We start from the raw sequence: 17,964 nt of genomic DNA, 5'->3' as shown, positions 1-17,964 counted from the left end.
GATTTAGGTTAGTGGGGGATGTCAGAAAAAAGCCTCCTATGAAAGCAGATGTGCTGTTGTAAATGTTTTATAAGGTTGTGGGAGGAGCCAATGGGAAAACGTGGCCCCTGTTGTGGATGACTTCACCCTCGGCTGATTGCTGGCTTCGCTGAGCTTCATTTCCTGTGTGTGAGGCAGTGAGGCCAAACTGGCTGAGGGGGTGTTAACCATGCTCTGAAGGGCACCCTGGACTCCCCCAGGGCCCTCTGAGGGGCCGAGAGGGCTAGGGGACTGGTTTCTGGCTCGTCATCCCATGTCACAGGGGGCTCCACCTCAATCTGCTTCCAGATTTCTTTTGGGGGGAAACGTCCAGCTGGCCCAGAACAACACAGCACATACTCGTCTGGGTGATTTGGAGGGCTCTTCCAGGTCTGAAGTAATTACTCAATGGAGGAAAATTACCATACTTCGTATTTTATTTTTGTTTTTGGAAGACACTTTTAAAATAGATAAACTGGATTTCTCTGCATAAATTCAAACACTAATGGCAAACAGGAATCGTAGATGTTCTTGGCATCGTAAAAACAAAATAGGATCCGGGATGGATTTCAACAACGGCAGCAGTCTAGTTAATGTTAGATCTTTGGCTCTTTCAGTGGTATTTCCAAAAAGCTAGACTACATGATACCCTCTTAAGGCAGCAAGTCAAAAGTGTAAGATGCACTTCGTCTCGCTTTGTTTGCATTGGCTTCACCCTCAGAGCTCCCCAGTGGACTGCCTCGCTGCTCATATTGATGCCTTTCCCTGCAAAGCTATAGATGTCAGCTTTTGGAGAGGCCTTTCTTCATAGCTACCACTATATCTATGGGGGATCAATTCAATTACTGGAAAAAAAATTCAATAAAAAGACTGAGTATCTGGGACTCAGTAGGAACATTCCATTTATCGTTTCAGAGATCTCTATCCTGTTTGCCTCAGTGACTGAGCTCAGGAAAGGATATCTATCTTCCTTTAATTCATTGACTTATTATTGAGCACATAGTATGTGTCAGGCATGGATTCATTTTTAATATATTTATTAATGCAGGTGGTGGAGAATATAACACCTAAACAGAAGTTGTTATTCCCATGTAACTTACATTTCAGTGACAGGAGATAGAGAACAAATACAAGTATACAATGACAATGACAGGTGATGACAAGTGCTCCAAAGAAAAATGCTACAGAATGAGGGAGAAAGTAGGAGCAGGAAGACTTCCCCATCTGTCACGCAAGAGAAAAGGGGGAGCGGGTTGGCTGTTTCATAGGCAGATCCCAGAAAGTCTTTCTGGGTAAGTGATGAAAACAGAGGCCCAAGAAAAGTAAGGGAGCCCATCACATGATTGTGTGGGCAGGCATTTCCCGACAGAGGAAACAGCAAGTGCAAAGGCCCTGAGGTGAGATGAACAAGAAGGAGGTGCGGCTTGAGTGAGTGGTGGTTGTGGAGGTAGGAGAGTGCCTAGATCATCTGCCATCTTATAGGCTATGGCAGGAGCTTTGTCTTTGGGTACAGTGTTCATGTTGTCCTGTGTCTTCCTTATAATATCACCTTTTCTGTGGCATCACTTAGTTTTACCCCCTCACTTAAAAAATCTTGTATATGATATCAGCGACAGCAGCAGAGATTTTGGCTCTATCAGATATGTGTATTAGTAACCATTTGTGCTGTCAAGCTTCACTTGTGCGTTGCTTAGATAACTGAAATCCTACAGATTAGCAGGTAAGCGTGAATTTCAGGAATTCTACGAGTGAGAAAACTGGATCAAATAGGCAATGTACCAGGTCATCATCAATTCATAAAATCCAACCAGCTTGGTTTGGGGAGGGGGTTGCTTAATAAAGTCACAACAGCTCAGGTATTCAGAAATATCAGAAAGGAAGACAGAACATAAAGACTCCTAACTCTGGGAAACGAACTGGGGGTGGTGGAAGGGGAGGAGGGCGGGGGGTGAGGGTGGATGGGTGACAGGCACCGACGGGGGCACTCGACGGGATGAGCACTGGGTGTTATTCTGTATGTTGGCAAATTGAACACCAATAAAAAATAAATTTATTAAAAAAAAAACAGCTCAGGTATCTGGGATAATAGAAGAAGATGAGATATATGGAGCGGAGTTTTTGGAATTTGAATCTTGATTCTGTACCTACTACGGGCGAGAGCATAGCAAGTTCTCAATAAATATTTGTGAAATAAGCAAAAGGATTGAGGGACGGCTGAGTTTTCTCATCTGGAAAAGTGAGAAATAGATACTCACACTTCACTGGAATCTGTGTGTGGGATACATGGGTTAGTGCTTCAGGTATGTGGCCTGTAACGCACACCCAGTTACTAGCATTATTGTGCAATGGAAAATTAGAGGGGGACTGGCAATCTACTGTCCTTGTGAAGCACACAGATGATCTCAAATGCTAGGAAAACTCCCTATCTGTGACATAAGAAGACACACACACGGTTTTTCTGTGTGGTCCTTTTTCCTTCTTGAAATTCAATCAAGTGGGTTTCAGGAGGAGGAGGAGGCTGGCGTGCTCGCCATCTGGTGGCCATCTGTGTAATTAGCACCATCTGCCCACAGAGTGTCCTCATTTGCTCTTGGTGCTGCCACAAGATTGATTCCACTTCCGCCGCAAAATTTATTGCTGCTTCGGAGGTAACGTGGTGAGGTGAGCACCGCGTGGCTGTAGAACTGATGCACTGGGTTTGACTGTTACCTCTGTAGCTTCTTAGGGAGAAATGATGAAGAAATTGTCCACCTTGCAGGGCTCTGCGAAGTTAAAGCAAAGCATCCTGCAGAAGAAAGGATCACAAGGCCTATTTGTGGTCTTTGTTTTGTTTTGTTTGCAATGCAGTTGTGAAACACAGCCATCACTGAAAAATAAATGATTTTGCGTACACGTTCGGTTCTATCAGAGACCGCCGAACTGTCTTCCAAGTGGCTGTGCTCTTTTGCATTCCCACCAGCAATGTGTGAGCGCTCCTGTCCACCTGCATCTTCACCAGCATTTGGGGGTGTGGATTTTGTGGGTTTTGGCCATTCTTATAGGTGTGTGGTACTATCTCATGATTGTTTGAATTCATCTCCCCCTGGTGATGTATGATGTGGAGTATCTTTCCATAGGCTTATTTGCTATCTGTATATCTTCTTTGGTGATGTGCCTGTTGAGGTCTTTGGCCCATTTTTTAATTGGACTTTTTTTTTTTTTTATTGTTGAGCTTTATGAGCTCTTTGTATATCTTGGACAACAGTCCTTTATCAGACGGGTCTTTTGCAGATATTCTCCACAGGGCTGTGATTTGTCTTCTTCTCTTGACATTGTCTTTCCCAGAGCAGAAGTTTGTAATTTTCAGGAAGTCCAGCTCATCGATGATTTGTCTCATGGGTCGTGCCTTTGGTGTTGTTGGCTAGAAAGGTATCACCATGCTCAAGGTCATCGAGGTTTTCTCCTGTGCTATCTTCTAGTTTTATAGTTTCAATTTTTAATTTAGGTCTCCGAGCCATTTTGAGTTAATCTTTGTAAAGGAGTAAGGCCTGTGTTTAGATTAATTCATTTTTCTTTCTCTCTCTCTCTCTCTCTCTTCTCCTCTCTCTCTCTTTTCTTTCTTTCTTTCTTTCTTTCTTTCTTTCTTTCTTTCTTTCTTTCTTTCTCTTTCCGTAAGGCCTGTGTTTAGATTAATTCATTTTTCTTTCTCTCTCTCTCTCCTCTCTCTCTCTTTTCTTTCTTTCTTTCTTTCTTTCTTTCTTTCTTTCTTTCTCTTTCTTTCTTCTCTTTCTTTCTTTCCTTCCTTCCTTCTTTCCTTCCTTCCTTCCTTCCTTCCTGTCTCTTTCTTCTTTCTTTCCTTCTTCTCCTTTCTTTTTTTTGCAAGAGGATGTCCAGTTGTTCCAGCACTGTTTGCTGGAAGGACAATCTTTGCTCCATCGGATGACCTCCGCTGCTTTGTCAGAGATCAGTTGACTAAATGTGGGTCTATTTCTGGGCTCTCCATTCTGTTCCATTGCTGCGTTTGTTCTTTCACCAATACTGCACTGCCCTGGTTACCGGAGCTTTATAGTATATATCTGGAAGTAGGATAGCATCAGCCCTTCAAATTTGTTCTCATACTTTTTCCCCTTCAGAGATCTGTTTTTAGATTTACTACCACTTGTGATTTGGTGTTGACACTACTATTAATGAGCTGAGTGACTTAATACAAATTATTTGGCCGCTCTGTGCTTTGGTAACCTCATCTGTGACTTAAATAGGGAACAAAGATATGTAGATGTATTTCTAGATTGAAGGGACAATGGCACAACAGAGTGGCAACAAATGGGACCTTGGAAATCATTCACATTGGGTTCTAATCCCTCCTCTATCACTTACTGAGTGACCGTGGGCAAATTTTGCAAATGCTCTATGCTTCAGGTTCTGAGTCTGTAGAATGCAGATCATGAAGCATAGTTTTTTTGGGTGTGGTTAGAATGAAATAATACTTGTTTTTTTTTTTTTTTTACTTAGCTGCCATTCAATTTGTGTTAAATATACACCATACCCTTTATCTATGAAATATGATCATGAAGATCAACAGTTCAGAGATAGACCTAGATAGATAGTTCTATAATTAGAGAAATAGACTCTGGACAAAAATGGATAAAACCTGGACTCATCACAGTATTTATCATGGCTAAGAGTTTTATGATATATAAATGTGAACCATTAGGACTGCATGTCCTGATGATTAATTATGGAAGAACCTTAAGAAGCAACATATGATCCAAGTGGCTAATGTAGATTTGACAAGGCCTGTTTGAGACACCTCTTTAAGTCTGAAGTGTTCAGAAATTAATTACAACAATAAATTGCTGACACCATTCTTTGGGTTGGGCAGAGAGACATTAAATTAGACAAAGCCATGGATTTGAGAGGGACGTACCTTCTTTAGCAACTGCGCAAATAAAGTCAGAGAGTACAATCTTAGGAGCATGGACATTAACATGCACTTGACCATCTACTTCTCCATGTTGGGGTTAGTGGGGGATGTGGGATAGGCCCTCAGCTAGTGGGGGGCGCATGACTGGGGTGGGCTTGTCTCTAGGTGGCCCAGTAACACCTGGTGATGCTGATCTGATATGCTATTAAAATGGACTGAGTTTTAGACCTAATAAATATTTCCTATGCATCTACTCTGCACTCAGCATGCTGCTCTGTGTTTGTTTTAGGAAAAACAACGTTCAGTAAACTTTGATCCTTGTGATTGAGAAGCTAGCTTATTTTTATATTCATCTACAAGACTTACTTTGTATGCTGTACACCAGACTGGATAGAGAATGGCATGGTTTTAGCTTCGAGAGTTAGGAAGACATTTGAGTGCTGGAAGAAAGGCAAGGATTGGAAGGAGCACAGAGTCCTGCGAATCTGTTCAGTTCAGTAGTAGCCCTTCGTGGAGGGTCCACCATGTGTCAATGACAGTCCTGTAGGTTTTCACTGGTTCTCGCCTTTCCAACTACAGGTATCTTATGATATAGCTGGCATCTCCTCCATTTTATTTTTATTTTATTATTTTTAAAATGTTTGATTTATTTATTCATGAGAGACACACACACATGAGAGAGAGAGAGAGAGAGAGAGGCAGAGACACAGGCAGAGGGAGAAGCAGGCTCCATGCAGGGAGCCCCACGTAGGACTCAATCCTGGGACTCCAGCGTCATGCCCTGGGCCAAAGGCAGGCGCTAAACCACTGAGCCACCCAGGGATCCCCTCTCCTCCATTCTAGAGAAGTGGAGACTAACGTAGAAAGGTTAAGATTCTTGGGGTTTTATTATTTGGAAAGCAGTCGTGCTGGGATATGAACCCAGGGATCCATGTCCCCAGGTCTCACATTCACGCAACCACATTTTAGCTGCTCCTAAGCATCAGAAAACATGTTTAACTTCCTGTGAGGTCATTGTCTCTCACTTCAGTCCAATGCCTCTTGCTCTGTGAAGCTTTCCTAGGAAACACAATCCTTCCTCCAGGTAGAATTAAGTATGCACGTTACTGAGTTCCCAAAAATATGTGGTGTTGACTGCACCAGACTGGGGGCTCCTCATGGCCTACGGTCTGATTGCTGTTCAGTGCCCTGGAACAAGTATTATTAAACAAAGCGACCTGCTACCCTGGCAGTTATCACACACAGTGGTAACTCCCTTGTTTTTGATTCCTTTATTTGTGGCTACTTTATAATTTCTCTTTCAGAAAACCGTATTTGTTAAAACGAGCAGTTATCAGACACCCTTCCTTTTCTCTGAGCCACCTTATTTTCTGTGTGTGATGAGGAGACAAAAATGCTTTCCTGTAGTCCCATTAATGAGGGATTTTTACAAAATTTATAACATTCATGACACATTTATAACATCAACTTTGAACCGAATATTCTATCAGTGCTTGTGTTGCTTTTGAGCCATGGGTTATGTCTGAAATAAATTTAAATCCAAAATGATATGAGAATTGTCTTAAATTTATTTCTGATCATCTCTGTGGCCCAAGGCTTGTTATTTTTGTTAAAAATACAATCTATTCTATGCCAAGTTCCATCATTTTTGCAATGTTTTGTGTTGCCACGCGGTGCCACGAGGGGGCAGTATCGCCCATCAATTCTTGTCCTGCACTAAACCTTGCAGAGTCTGGATGTGTGGGTTAACAGGGGACAGGAGGGGGAGTTTGCAGAATGGATTTTAGATGCTAGCAAATACAGCAAAACCCTGGAAACACTGCCCTGAGCTCTGGTCTAGTCTCTGACCTCTGTGACCTTGAGCAAGCCACTTCTCTTGCTAGGCTTCCTTGCATAAAATGAGGGAGTTGAGCCAGATTAACTCAAACTCATCTCTGATTCTAATTTTGTTGGCATCCAAATTCCTTTAAAAGCAAATGAGAAGAAAGGTCTTTTGATGGCATTATGTGGAATTCTATTTTGCTTCTTTTCAACCAAGCTCATGTTTCTGGATGAACACGTTCAGTCACCTGTGCATAATTCTCTTTCTTTTCTTGGATAGTTTATTGTATTTCGTTATAAATTCATTCTTGCATATGGTATGCTTGTCACCTCAAAGAAAATTGGTTCACAGTCTGTGCTTGGTTCACATCTGAAGCAAAGAGAAATTCACTTTAACGTCCTTTATTCTCAGCATTAAGAAGCTAAGCCACACTATATTTGAACATTACAGCTATCCTTCTCTGAAAAGAAGACAGTTTCTTTTGGATTTGTGGTGAGTGCTAATGGCTCATCATAAACAAGCTATACTACTATATTATATATAAACACTTTGCCCCTAAATAAACTCTCATCCATTTTTGGAAATGAAAAAAAAAAAAATCCAAGCTTCAGGGAAGATAAGGTCTTGAAGTCTGACAGTTTCCAGATAATGTCAGAATACGATTGCAAGAAAAATGACATGAAATGTACATTAACATAAATCTATAACTGCTCAACTTGATGAAAAATATCACCATAAAATTCTGTCATTGCTGAACCACCCGATATGGTTTTTCCATGACATTTTGTGAGAATGAATAAATTATCTGAAAATGTGTTTGCATCAAAAATACAGAGTTTTGTAATAAACACATAAATCATTCAAGCATTCTCCAGCAAGATGCCTGATCCTAAAAATGGGAGTATTCATATTAATTTCGCCCCCTTGGAGCTTCCTTCTCTGTATGGTTCCTTAGAGCTCTGGGTGGTGATGGAGAACCATCGATTAGGGAAGTGTAGGAAGACAGGATGTAAAGAGAATGACTCTTACTGGAGAAGTTTTCCGTGCAACCTCCTTGTACTCCCTACAAGCCGCAATTCTGGGAGCCCTACTTTCACTGACATCCTGTATGCAGTCTACCCAGGTGCTCCTTTTCAAATACAGCCATGGTCCTCATATGTCAGCCTACATTCCCTGTAAAATGGACAGTGCTGACAAAACTCTGAAAGATGTCTTTGTTGTGCTTGCTTAGGAACTGGTTTGCTTTTCTATCATGGGCAATTAATATCACATAAAGAAGCATGGTTCCCTTTTTGCTTAGGCTACCAGAAAACTGAGAGGCAAGCCAATAATTTAATTTTAATAGAATGTAGTGATGTGTACCTGAGGATCCTGAATTTTATCTTTGCTTCGGTGTTATAATCTACCTAGATTTACCCTAGGGTTTTATTTTTATTTTCTTCTATTTTACTATGTAAGTTTTTGTTAACTAACCCCAATATCTTTGTGAGCTGAGGCGAAGTATAGGTAAATATATGCATGGATAGTTGTGATACAGTGATTTATAATAAATATATATTTGATCCCCGTCCCCAAGATTCTGGCACACAGCCTGTAAATCCCTTGGAATTTCCTAAGTGATGAGAACTATAAAGGCGTGTTCTCTTATGTTAAGGAGGGAGGTGACTTTGGACAGCATCTGGGCATGGTTGTAGGGGACACGGGGTAGCTCACCATGTGACTAGAGAGTTAGAACTTTTAGTACTTCCCACACTCACATTGAGGAGGGGAGAGAAGCTTGAGATTGAGTTCACTTACTAATGCCCAGTGATTTCATCACTTATGCTGATGTAATGAAGCCTCCATAAAACCTGAAAAGGTTGGGTTCTGAGACTTGGGTTGAAGATAGAAGAAGCATGGAAGTGCCACTCCCTTTCTCACATATCTCATTCTGTGCATCTCTTCCATCTGGCTTTTCCTGACTTATATCCTTTTATTATAAACTGTAATCTCATGAGTAAAATGTTGCTCTGAGTTCTGTGAACCTCTCTAGCAAGTTATGGAACCTAAGAATGGGAGGTCAGTGGAACCTCCAATCTATAGCGTGTCTGTCAGAAGCACACGTGACAATCTGGGCTTGTGACTGGCATCTGAAGTGAGGGCAGCTTTGTGGGACTGAGCCCTTGACCTGTGGAATGTGATGCTGCCTCTTTGTAGATAGTATCAGAATTGGGTTGAGTTGTAGACACAGCTGTTGCCTGAGAACTGCTTGCGGGGGTGTGTGGGGGAGTGCTCCCCCAACACACATGTTGGAATGGGGATTAGAAGCATCTTAATCGGCAAACAGACATGTTGATATGTAGAATAATGGTCAAAGAAGCTTCTGCAATCAAAGAAGTGAATGGATGTGTATGGTGAACTCTACAAAAGGAAGGAATTATGACATCCACTTCTTGTCTGCTCTCTCTCCAGGACTCATTTCTCAATGGGTGCCTGTGAAGGTTCTAGAATGATGTGGAACATTTGTGTGTCAAATGACTGTGGTCTGATCTGGGATCCCTCTGGGCTTCTGGTCCTTTCTGTGTCGAGAGATGTGAAAATATTTTGTCTACATAATTCACCTGGTTTCTAGGGACTAAAATATATCAGTTCATGGAGAGGAGCTCTGAATCAAGTGCTGTTGGTACACTGAAGGTACTGACATTTTAAGGTGTAAAGAGGCACTGATTTGGAAGCTCTCCTATTTTGGGGGGGGGGGAGTTTAGAAGTGGTATGGATGGAAGACATATGGGAGGTCTTTCAGGACTGAAAGGAGAAAGGATTTGAGAACAGCTAGATTTTCCTGCCTTGGTTAATGCTCCTAAATTGGATAGTCATAAAAGCCCTGCTCACTTCTCACTTTGCAGAGGAGGAAAGTAAGACCCAGAAAGGTTAGTTGCCTAACTTAAGGTCACACAGCCAGGGAGGGGCAGAGCCTGTGTTTGGGGTTACCCTGGTTGCAAATTCAGCCATTGGGAAGTCCCTGCAGGAATTCAGAGGAAGGTTGTAAAGGGAGGTTGGTGGACATGTGTTCCTTTGGCTTCCCTTCCACGAGGCTCAGTTGGATCTGGTGATGTCTCTCTTCTCAAGGTGGTGTTCTTCTTCTGGTTTTCTAACTGTCCCTTCATCCTTTTGGGCTGAGGGGTGGTGCCAGGGCCACTGCTCTTAGCGCCAGTTCCCATATTATCCCTACACCCCCCAAATCTCAGGAAATGGTTCCTTTGTAAAGAAACTTCCTTAAATGATCCTAATTCAGGGGTGCCATCTGTTTCCTGTTAGGACCCTAACTGTAACATCTCCTTATCAAGGAAAATGTGATGTTAATAATATGTTCTAGAATATAGCATTAGACACAAAGGATGAATTTGATATGTTTCAAGTACTAGGAAGTGTAAATCATTGCCATCTTTTCCAGTTGGACATTGTGAGAGAAGATGGAGCATGGGGGAGATGATGAGAGGAGCTATAATGTGTATGATCCAATTAAATTTCTTTGGCTGTCCTCCATTTGTGCTTCCAGCACTACTGAAATTGATTATTTCCTTTCAGCTTCCTACCTGTATCTTCATCTCCAAATTGAGTTGCTTTGCCTAAAGCTTTAAAATCTGTTTTCATATGAATTAATCAACGTTTTAAAATTAGATTTCTATCTTGTGATTTTACTGGGGATATGCTTGGAGAAATAACTTAGTTATATATTTAATGCAACCCATATGTTTCAAAGCAATTCCTTTCTGAAATCGCACAACCATGGAATATGAAGTTTCACAATCAATTTCTTCATCAATAGGGTAAGGTGATAAAAAGGCATAAGATGTATGAGAATCTTTCCAAGAGTAGTTATTTAATAAAGGATAGCTCAATAGATTACTTTGTTTAAGATAACCTGTGACCACCGACAAAGTGCAAGAAGAACTTGGAAGTAAAGAAATATCCTTGCATATCAAACTTTTTGACCTGACTTTACCTTTAACATGTTGGTTTCTGGAATCCTTGGAAATGGGTTCGTCCACCTGTGGAAGACAACATGGCACCATTATCTCTTCAGTTGTGACTCTGATACCATCGAATGTGTTGCCACTCTGTATAGTTAGACTCCCTAAGGTCAAAGCAAAAGTCCTTGGACTCATCCTTCTTAGAGAATCACCATATGCATATAGTCAATACATGAAAATAAGTGTAAATATGGGAATCATCATGCCATTTACCACTGTGGTGGCCTCAGACGGTATTTGGCATAAAAATACTTGTGTTTGAGATCCACTCCTGCCTCTTATTGTTGTGAAACTTTGGAAAGGCATGTGCCATATCATAAGCCTTAGAGTTTTAATCTTTTTTATAGAGAAACTAGTCAGTTCAGATCCTTGAGTTATTATGAAGACCAATATACATGATCAAGTGATTCTTTTTTTTTAAAGATTTTATTTATTTATTCATAGAGACACAGAGAGAGAATGAGAGGCAGAGACACAGACAGAGGGAGAAGCAGGCTCCATGCAGGGAGCCTGACATGGGACTCGATCCAGGGTCTCCAGGATCACACCCAAGGCTGCAGGCAGCGCTAAACCGCTGCGCCACCGGGGCTGCCCTGATCAAGTGATTCTGATTCTTGACAGTGTTGGAGCAAGCAGATGAGAGAGTGGCCTCGTATGGGATGCCCATTTGGGATTTCATCTCCATCACGTGCCAGCTATGAGACTATGGCAAGTCACTTACCCTTCTGAGCCTCTATTTCCTCATCTGTGAAATTAAGGTCACAAAAGTACTAATATATCATGAGGATGAGGTAATTGCATGAGACACACCATGCAAGGTGCCTAAAACAGGGAATGGCACCAATAAAGCTTAAGAGTTGTTGGTTTTCATTATTAATATTATTAAAGGCATTGGTGAACCATTAAGAGCTCTACCATTGCTAGACAAGAGGGTGAAGAAGAAAATCAAGATATCATAATGATGCCCAGAGCTTTTGAAAGCTTCTAAGCCTAGGTCAGCAGTGGGGTCTATGTTGATTAATTTTATATGTCCATTTGACAGGGCCACAGAGTGCCCAGGTAATTGGATAAACATTATTTCTGGGTGTGTCTGTGAAGGTATTTCCAGATGAGATTGGCATTTGAGTCAGTAGACTGAGCAATGCAGATTGCACTCCCCAACGTGGGCGGGCATCAATTAATCCATTGGGACCTGAATAGAATACAAAGGCAGAGGAAAAAGAGAATTTTGTCTCTGTACCTGAGTGTTGAGCTGGGATATTGGTTTTCTCTTGTCCTAGACTCAGAATTACATCATTGGTTCTCTTGGTTCTTAGGACTTTAGACTCGGACTGGAATTTATATCACTGGCTTTCCTGGAGCTTCAGCTTTCAGATGGCAGATCATGGGACTGAACCAACATAATCACTCTTTTTATCTATCTATCTATCTATCTATCTATCTATCTATCTATCTATCTATTATCTATCTATCTATCTATCTATTATCTATCATTTATATCTATCTATCTATTATCTATCATCTATCATTTATCTATCATCTATCTATCTATCTATCTATCTATCTATCTATTATCTATCTATCTATCTATCTATTATCTATCATTTATATCTATCTATCTATTATCTATCATCTATCTATCATCTATCATTTATCTATCATCTATCTATCTATCTATCTATCTATCATCTATCTATCATTTATCTATCTATCTGTTATCTATCTATCTATCTATCTATCTATCATCTATCTATCAATCTATCTATTTATCTATCATCTATCATCTATCTATCTATCTATCTATTATCTATCTATCATCTATCTATCTATCTATCTATCTATCTATCTATCTATCTATTTACCTAAGGCTACTAAGCCTTTGCCCATCTTTCCATTTATTGAGCACTTGGTGTGTACCCAGCACTGTGCTCAACAATGGGGATGAAAAATGAGCCAGTGCCCACAGTCTAATGGAAGAGGCAATGGCCCAAACTGGCAGTTCCAATGTGATGTGAAGTCCTAAGACAGAGGTGAGCATGGTTCACAGAAGCTGCATCACTTAGCCCAGCTAGAGGCTTTTAAGACTTCTGGAGGAAGCAGTGCAAAGCAGACTGTGACACCATTGCATGGTCCTCAGTAATTCTCATCAGGGACCATTCTGCTCACTAGGGGATGGCTAGCAATATCTAGGGACAGGCTGGTTGTCAGGACCATAGGAGAGTGCTACTGACATCTAATGGTGGAGGACAGGGATGCTACTAAGATTACTACAATGCTCAGGGCAGCCGCCACTGAAAGGAATTATCCAGCTCCAACTCTCAATGGTGCTGAGGTTGAGAAATCTGTGTTATAATTAAACCTGTGCTATGATGTGTTATAATATGTTGTGAGCTCAGACCTGTGTACATATCTGAGTCCTTTAGTATCCAAGCTCTTATTCCTCTTTTTCATCATAATCTAACATTGATGCAGGCTTATGGTGGACACTAATAAATATTTATCTGACAGAAAATGGGAGCAGCCCCTTGAGGGGCAGAAAATATTCCCAGCCCTGGGATCCTATACTAACACCCTCAGAGGGCATCAAACTGCTGGGGAAGGTGCAAGACAAAGAAGGTCTCACACACAAAAGAGCCAAATGGATCCAAATGTCCAATGACACCAAATTAACTTGGCTACCAAAGCGGAAGCCCCATCCCTAAGATCCTAAGCATATAGGACCCACATAAGGGACAACAGAGGACCTCTCCTGCTCCTATAACCAGGCTAGCAATGGGAGGTGAGCCTAAGCATTGAGAGACTCCATCTGTAAGACAAGCACACAGAGGAAGCAAGAGAATGAAAAAAAAAAAAAAAACCAAAAAACCAAAAAAACAAAACCCATCCAGCACCCCAGCTCCCACAAGCAATGAAGGAACTGGATGCTGTAAAGGAGGCCATAGCAATCACAAAATCCAAATGACACTCAACTCTTACTAGATTAATGGACCAGCCAAAGAGCCACACATATTCCAGGCATATACTGTGGGTTAGTGTGCATAGAGGAAAAGAGGTAGACATTGAACATCACACGGTAAGAAGAACAGGGGATTCATCCACCTTTGCTACCTCAACTTGATGCCAATGAAGAGTAACACTAACGACCTGTATTAGTCAGGGTTCTCTAGAAACACAGGAGATGAGATAAGATAGATAGATAGACAGTCTGCTTTGCACTGCTTCCTCCAGAAGTCTTAAAAGCCTCTAGCTGGGGTAAGTGATGCAGCTTCTGTGAACCATGCTCACCTCTGTCTTAGGACTTCACATCACATTGGAACTGCCAGTTTGGGCCATTGCCCCTTCCATTAGACTGTGGGCACTGGCTCATTTTTCATCCCCATTGTTGAGCACAGTGCTGGGTACACACCAAGTGCTCAATAAATGGAAAGATGGGCAAAAGCTTAGTGGTTTAAGACAGTTGTAACCAACCTAAGGAGTCTATGTATGAACTGGCCTCTATTAGGATTATTGAAGATCCTTTTCACAGATAGTTTAATCTCACCACAAATGTGCAGAATGCAGAACTAGTAAGAATGAACTCCTGGGAATGAAGCTGTAAATGGAGAATGTAATCTGCTTCTCATAAAAATGTGATTATTCAAACATTGATTAAGAGTAAACTCCTTATCTGAGTTGAGGTCAAGTCCTTCTTAATTTATAAGCCAACTTCCCCACCCTCCTCCCTGGCCAAAGTTGTGCTGAGTCTGCTGTATGCTTTTTCTCACATGATTTCACTTGACTTGATATGCTGAGATTATAGTTCCACTTGCAAAGTGATCTAGCTAAAGGAAGAAATCTGTATTGTAACAGAAAGCTACAAAGATATTATGAAGGAAATATAAAGTAATAAGGATGGAGGCTTCAGTTCTGGCATAGATATTTTAAAAACTCAAATGAGGGGCGCCCGGGTGGCTCAGTGGTTGAGTGTCTGCCTTTGGCTCAGGGCGTGATCCCAGGGTCCTGGGATTGAGTCCTGCATCAGGCTCCCTGTGGGAAGGCTGCTTCTCCCTCTGCCTATGTCTCTGCCTCTATCCATGTGTCTTTCATAAATAAATAAGTAACATCTTTAAAAAAAAAACCTCCAACAAGAATTTTTTTTAAAAAAAATCTCACAGTGAGAAGACTGAATCAGTGATTACTGGGGGAAAGGGAAGCTCAGGTTTTTAGGTGAACATTCTCTATTCTTTCATAGCCAGACCAGAACTTGTATCTTTAGCCACTGGTCCAGTCATTCCGAAATTCTGAAATGCTTTACGCTCCAGTGTTGAGTGCCCTGAAGCGTCCTCCTCCCTGTCAAACAGCCCCCGTGGGGCTGCCCCAGTGGCAGATCTTGCTGACAGTAGCAAATATTCACCTGAGAACTTTGAAGACCAGGTTGAAAAAGGGTTCCATGGGAACAGAAGTCAGTCAAAACTGGATCTCTTTTCCTATTAAAATAGCTACTCACATTTCAAAATTTAGTTCAAGTGATGGAAAGTTTGTTCATTTTCCTCCATTTAACCAATATCTCTTGAGTTCCTCTTATATAAAGTTACTATGTTAGGGGCTGGGACCTCTCCTCAAGGACAGGTCATCTATTGACTGCACGCTGTATGTATTATCATAATAGTGATGAGATTTTACAGTTAAGATCATAAAGGCTCAGAGAGGGTAAGTAACTGAGTCAAAGAGTTCATAAAAGTTGGAGCTGTTAAAATGAGGATTATAATGTTCATCTTTTAAGGGTATTTTAAGGATTAGATGTCATTCATTTATTCATTCATTCCCATTTCTACTCAGGAAGACCTTCCTTGACTACCCTTATCATGTTTTAATCATTTTTTCCCCACTTAACATATTGTCTGTTATTTATTTGTTTATTTATTTCCAGTCTCCTCCCACCAGTATGTAAGTTTTATGAGCACAGGGCCTTGGTTATTTACCAATGCATGTGGGTTCTTATCATTGTGTCTGGTCCATGGCAGACACTCAACACATATTTCTTGAATGAATTTGTTGAATGAATGATTAAAGTTTAGCTTGGTGCCTGTGTAAAGCAGAAGTGTTCAATATTTCATCCCCCATCCTGCTCTCCCAAACTCTCCTGGATGTGTTCTGGGTAAATGACATTGCTTATTTGTAGTTTCCTTTGCTTATTAATATTAACAGAAGCCCTCAAGTTAAATAGATAGACAATGTGAACAAATAATGCACAGGAAGAATGTGATATAAATATTTAAAAACATGTTCATACTCACTAATAAATATGGTACAAATTAAAAAAAAAGGAACAGTAAAATCCCTTTAAAATTACAATTAATACAGTAATAGCCAGTTTTGGTGAGAGTTCTGTGAGGTGCACATTATCATACAGGACTTCTGGAAGGGTAAATTGTTTATTTTTTTTATTTTTTAAATTTTTATTTATTTATTTATTTTTAATAAATTAATTTTTATTGGTGTTCAATTTACCAACATACAGAATAACACCCAGTGTTCATCCCGTCAAGTGCCCCCCTCAGTGCCTATCACCCATTCACCCCACCCTCCGCCCTCCTCCCCTTCCATCACCCCTAGTTCATTTCCCAGAGTTAGGAGTCTTTATGTTCTGTCTCCCTTTCTGATATTTCCCACACATTTCTTCCTGGGAGGGTAAATTGAAGCAATTTTTCAGGAAAGAAATTTCACAATAGGTACCAAAGCTTTTAAAATATTTTCACTCAATGGTTGAGTAAAATAATTAAAAATCCCATAATGGGGTCTGATATATCTATAAATATTATGCTATTAATGCTTGTTTGTCACATGGGAAATCATTTTATAACCAGAACTTAATAGAAAAAGAAAAAAAAAACAGGCATGTACTACAGTGGGACTCTCTTGAATGAAATCTATCTGCATAGAGAATATGGACACAAAATGTAACATAGTGTCGTGACTGGTAACCCTAAAACTCCAGGGGTGATTCATTTGTATTTCATGCATTTCTGCATTAAGGAAAAGAAGCATTAGCAAAAGTTCTTTAAAAATGAAATTTTATATATTTATATATTTTAAGTATATGTTATATTTATTTTATATGCTTATATATAATATACACACATATATTCATATATGTATTTGTATTTACAGGATATTTTCTTGATTTCTTGTTGGTAGTGTCCAAACAGCCTTTTGAAGTACAGCACGGTAGGGATTTTTTTCCTGTTTTATAGACGAGGTTACAGAGGGGCTCAGAGAGGTGGTTTGACTTACTTCTTACCACGCAGTTACCAACTACCAGCACTGGGCCTACAGTCTGGGCAAAATAATATGTTATTATCAACAAGATCTGAGTTCAAAGTCTGCTTCTGGAAAAGGAGACAAGCATCAAGTGCACTGTCTGTGAAGAATCCCCACCTTGAGGTCCCACAAAAAACCTTCACAAATGCTAATTCTCTTCCCTTCTCTGTGCTCATTCACCAGGACCATGATGTTAGCAGTCAGATGAGCTGGTTCCTTAGCACCTCACTGAGCTCAACTTGCTCACCACTTAACAAGATGCCTTGGGAATGAGAGATGGGGAAGCTCCTAGCTGCTAGGAATTGCCCTGCTTCAATTTTTGCTGTTTGCAAAAATTGCTTCACACAGCCAAATCTGTACTCACTTTTCCTAGCCCCATCTGTGTGTGCCAGTGATGGTGCTCCATGGGGACAGAGGTCTTGGTGTCTAAGGAAAGGGGAGTGTCCATCGCACTCTTGAAATAACGTGTATCTGTGAAAAGAGAAAAATTCAAAGTCATACTTTAGCTGGACTCAGCATATTACAATTTACAAACTATGTGCCCATCTAAAAACTCACTGAATTGTCACAATGTAGGTATGAGGCAAGCAGGTGTACTTCCACTGGACAGATTAGGAGATTAAAGCCCAAGGGGGAGGACATGTATTCCTTCCAGTCCACACTTGTGCACACGAGAGTCTGCACTTGAGCATCCTTTAGTCTCTCAGCCCCTGGGAACTCCTGTTCATCCAGCCCTGTGCTCTGTCATGCCCTTTGCAGATCTTCCAAGGTCCCACCCACCACCATCCACTGCTGGTTCTCCTTTCTATGGTATACACCTATTATAGTCTATCCTATTTATCTGTTGATCCTTCTGCATCTGCCACTGGATTGTGACCTTCCTGAGAATGTGGATCATGCTTTGTTTA

The 17,964-nt window shown here is 40.8% G+C and overlaps 1 protein-coding gene across 1 annotated transcript in view; it reads right to left on the bottom strand.

Annotated features, from left to right (window-relative positions):
- CLNK (cytokine dependent hematopoietic cell linker) overlaps positions 1 to 17,964 on the bottom strand; it is a 151,261-nt gene that overhangs the window by 38,218 nt on the left and 95,079 nt on the right. The window contains exons 7-8 of the mRNA XM_041751424.1: positions 17,421 to 17,527; positions 10,729 to 10,774 (exon numbers count right to left, since the gene is read on the bottom strand). Of these exons, the coding sequence (XP_041607358.1) occupies positions 10,729 to 10,774; positions 17,421 to 17,527 (153 nt within the window). The remainder of the gene's footprint in view (positions 1 to 10,728; positions 10,775 to 17,420; positions 17,528 to 17,964) is intronic.

Source organism: Vulpes lagopus, chromosome 4 (assembly GCF_018345385.1).
Source record: "Vulpes lagopus strain Blue_001 chromosome 4, ASM1834538v1, whole genome shotgun sequence".
Lineage (NCBI taxonomy): Eukaryota > Metazoa > Chordata > Mammalia > Carnivora > Canidae > Vulpes > Vulpes lagopus.
Note: the sequence above shows the minus strand (reverse complement) of the source record. Positions and strands in the feature narration are given on the sequence as shown.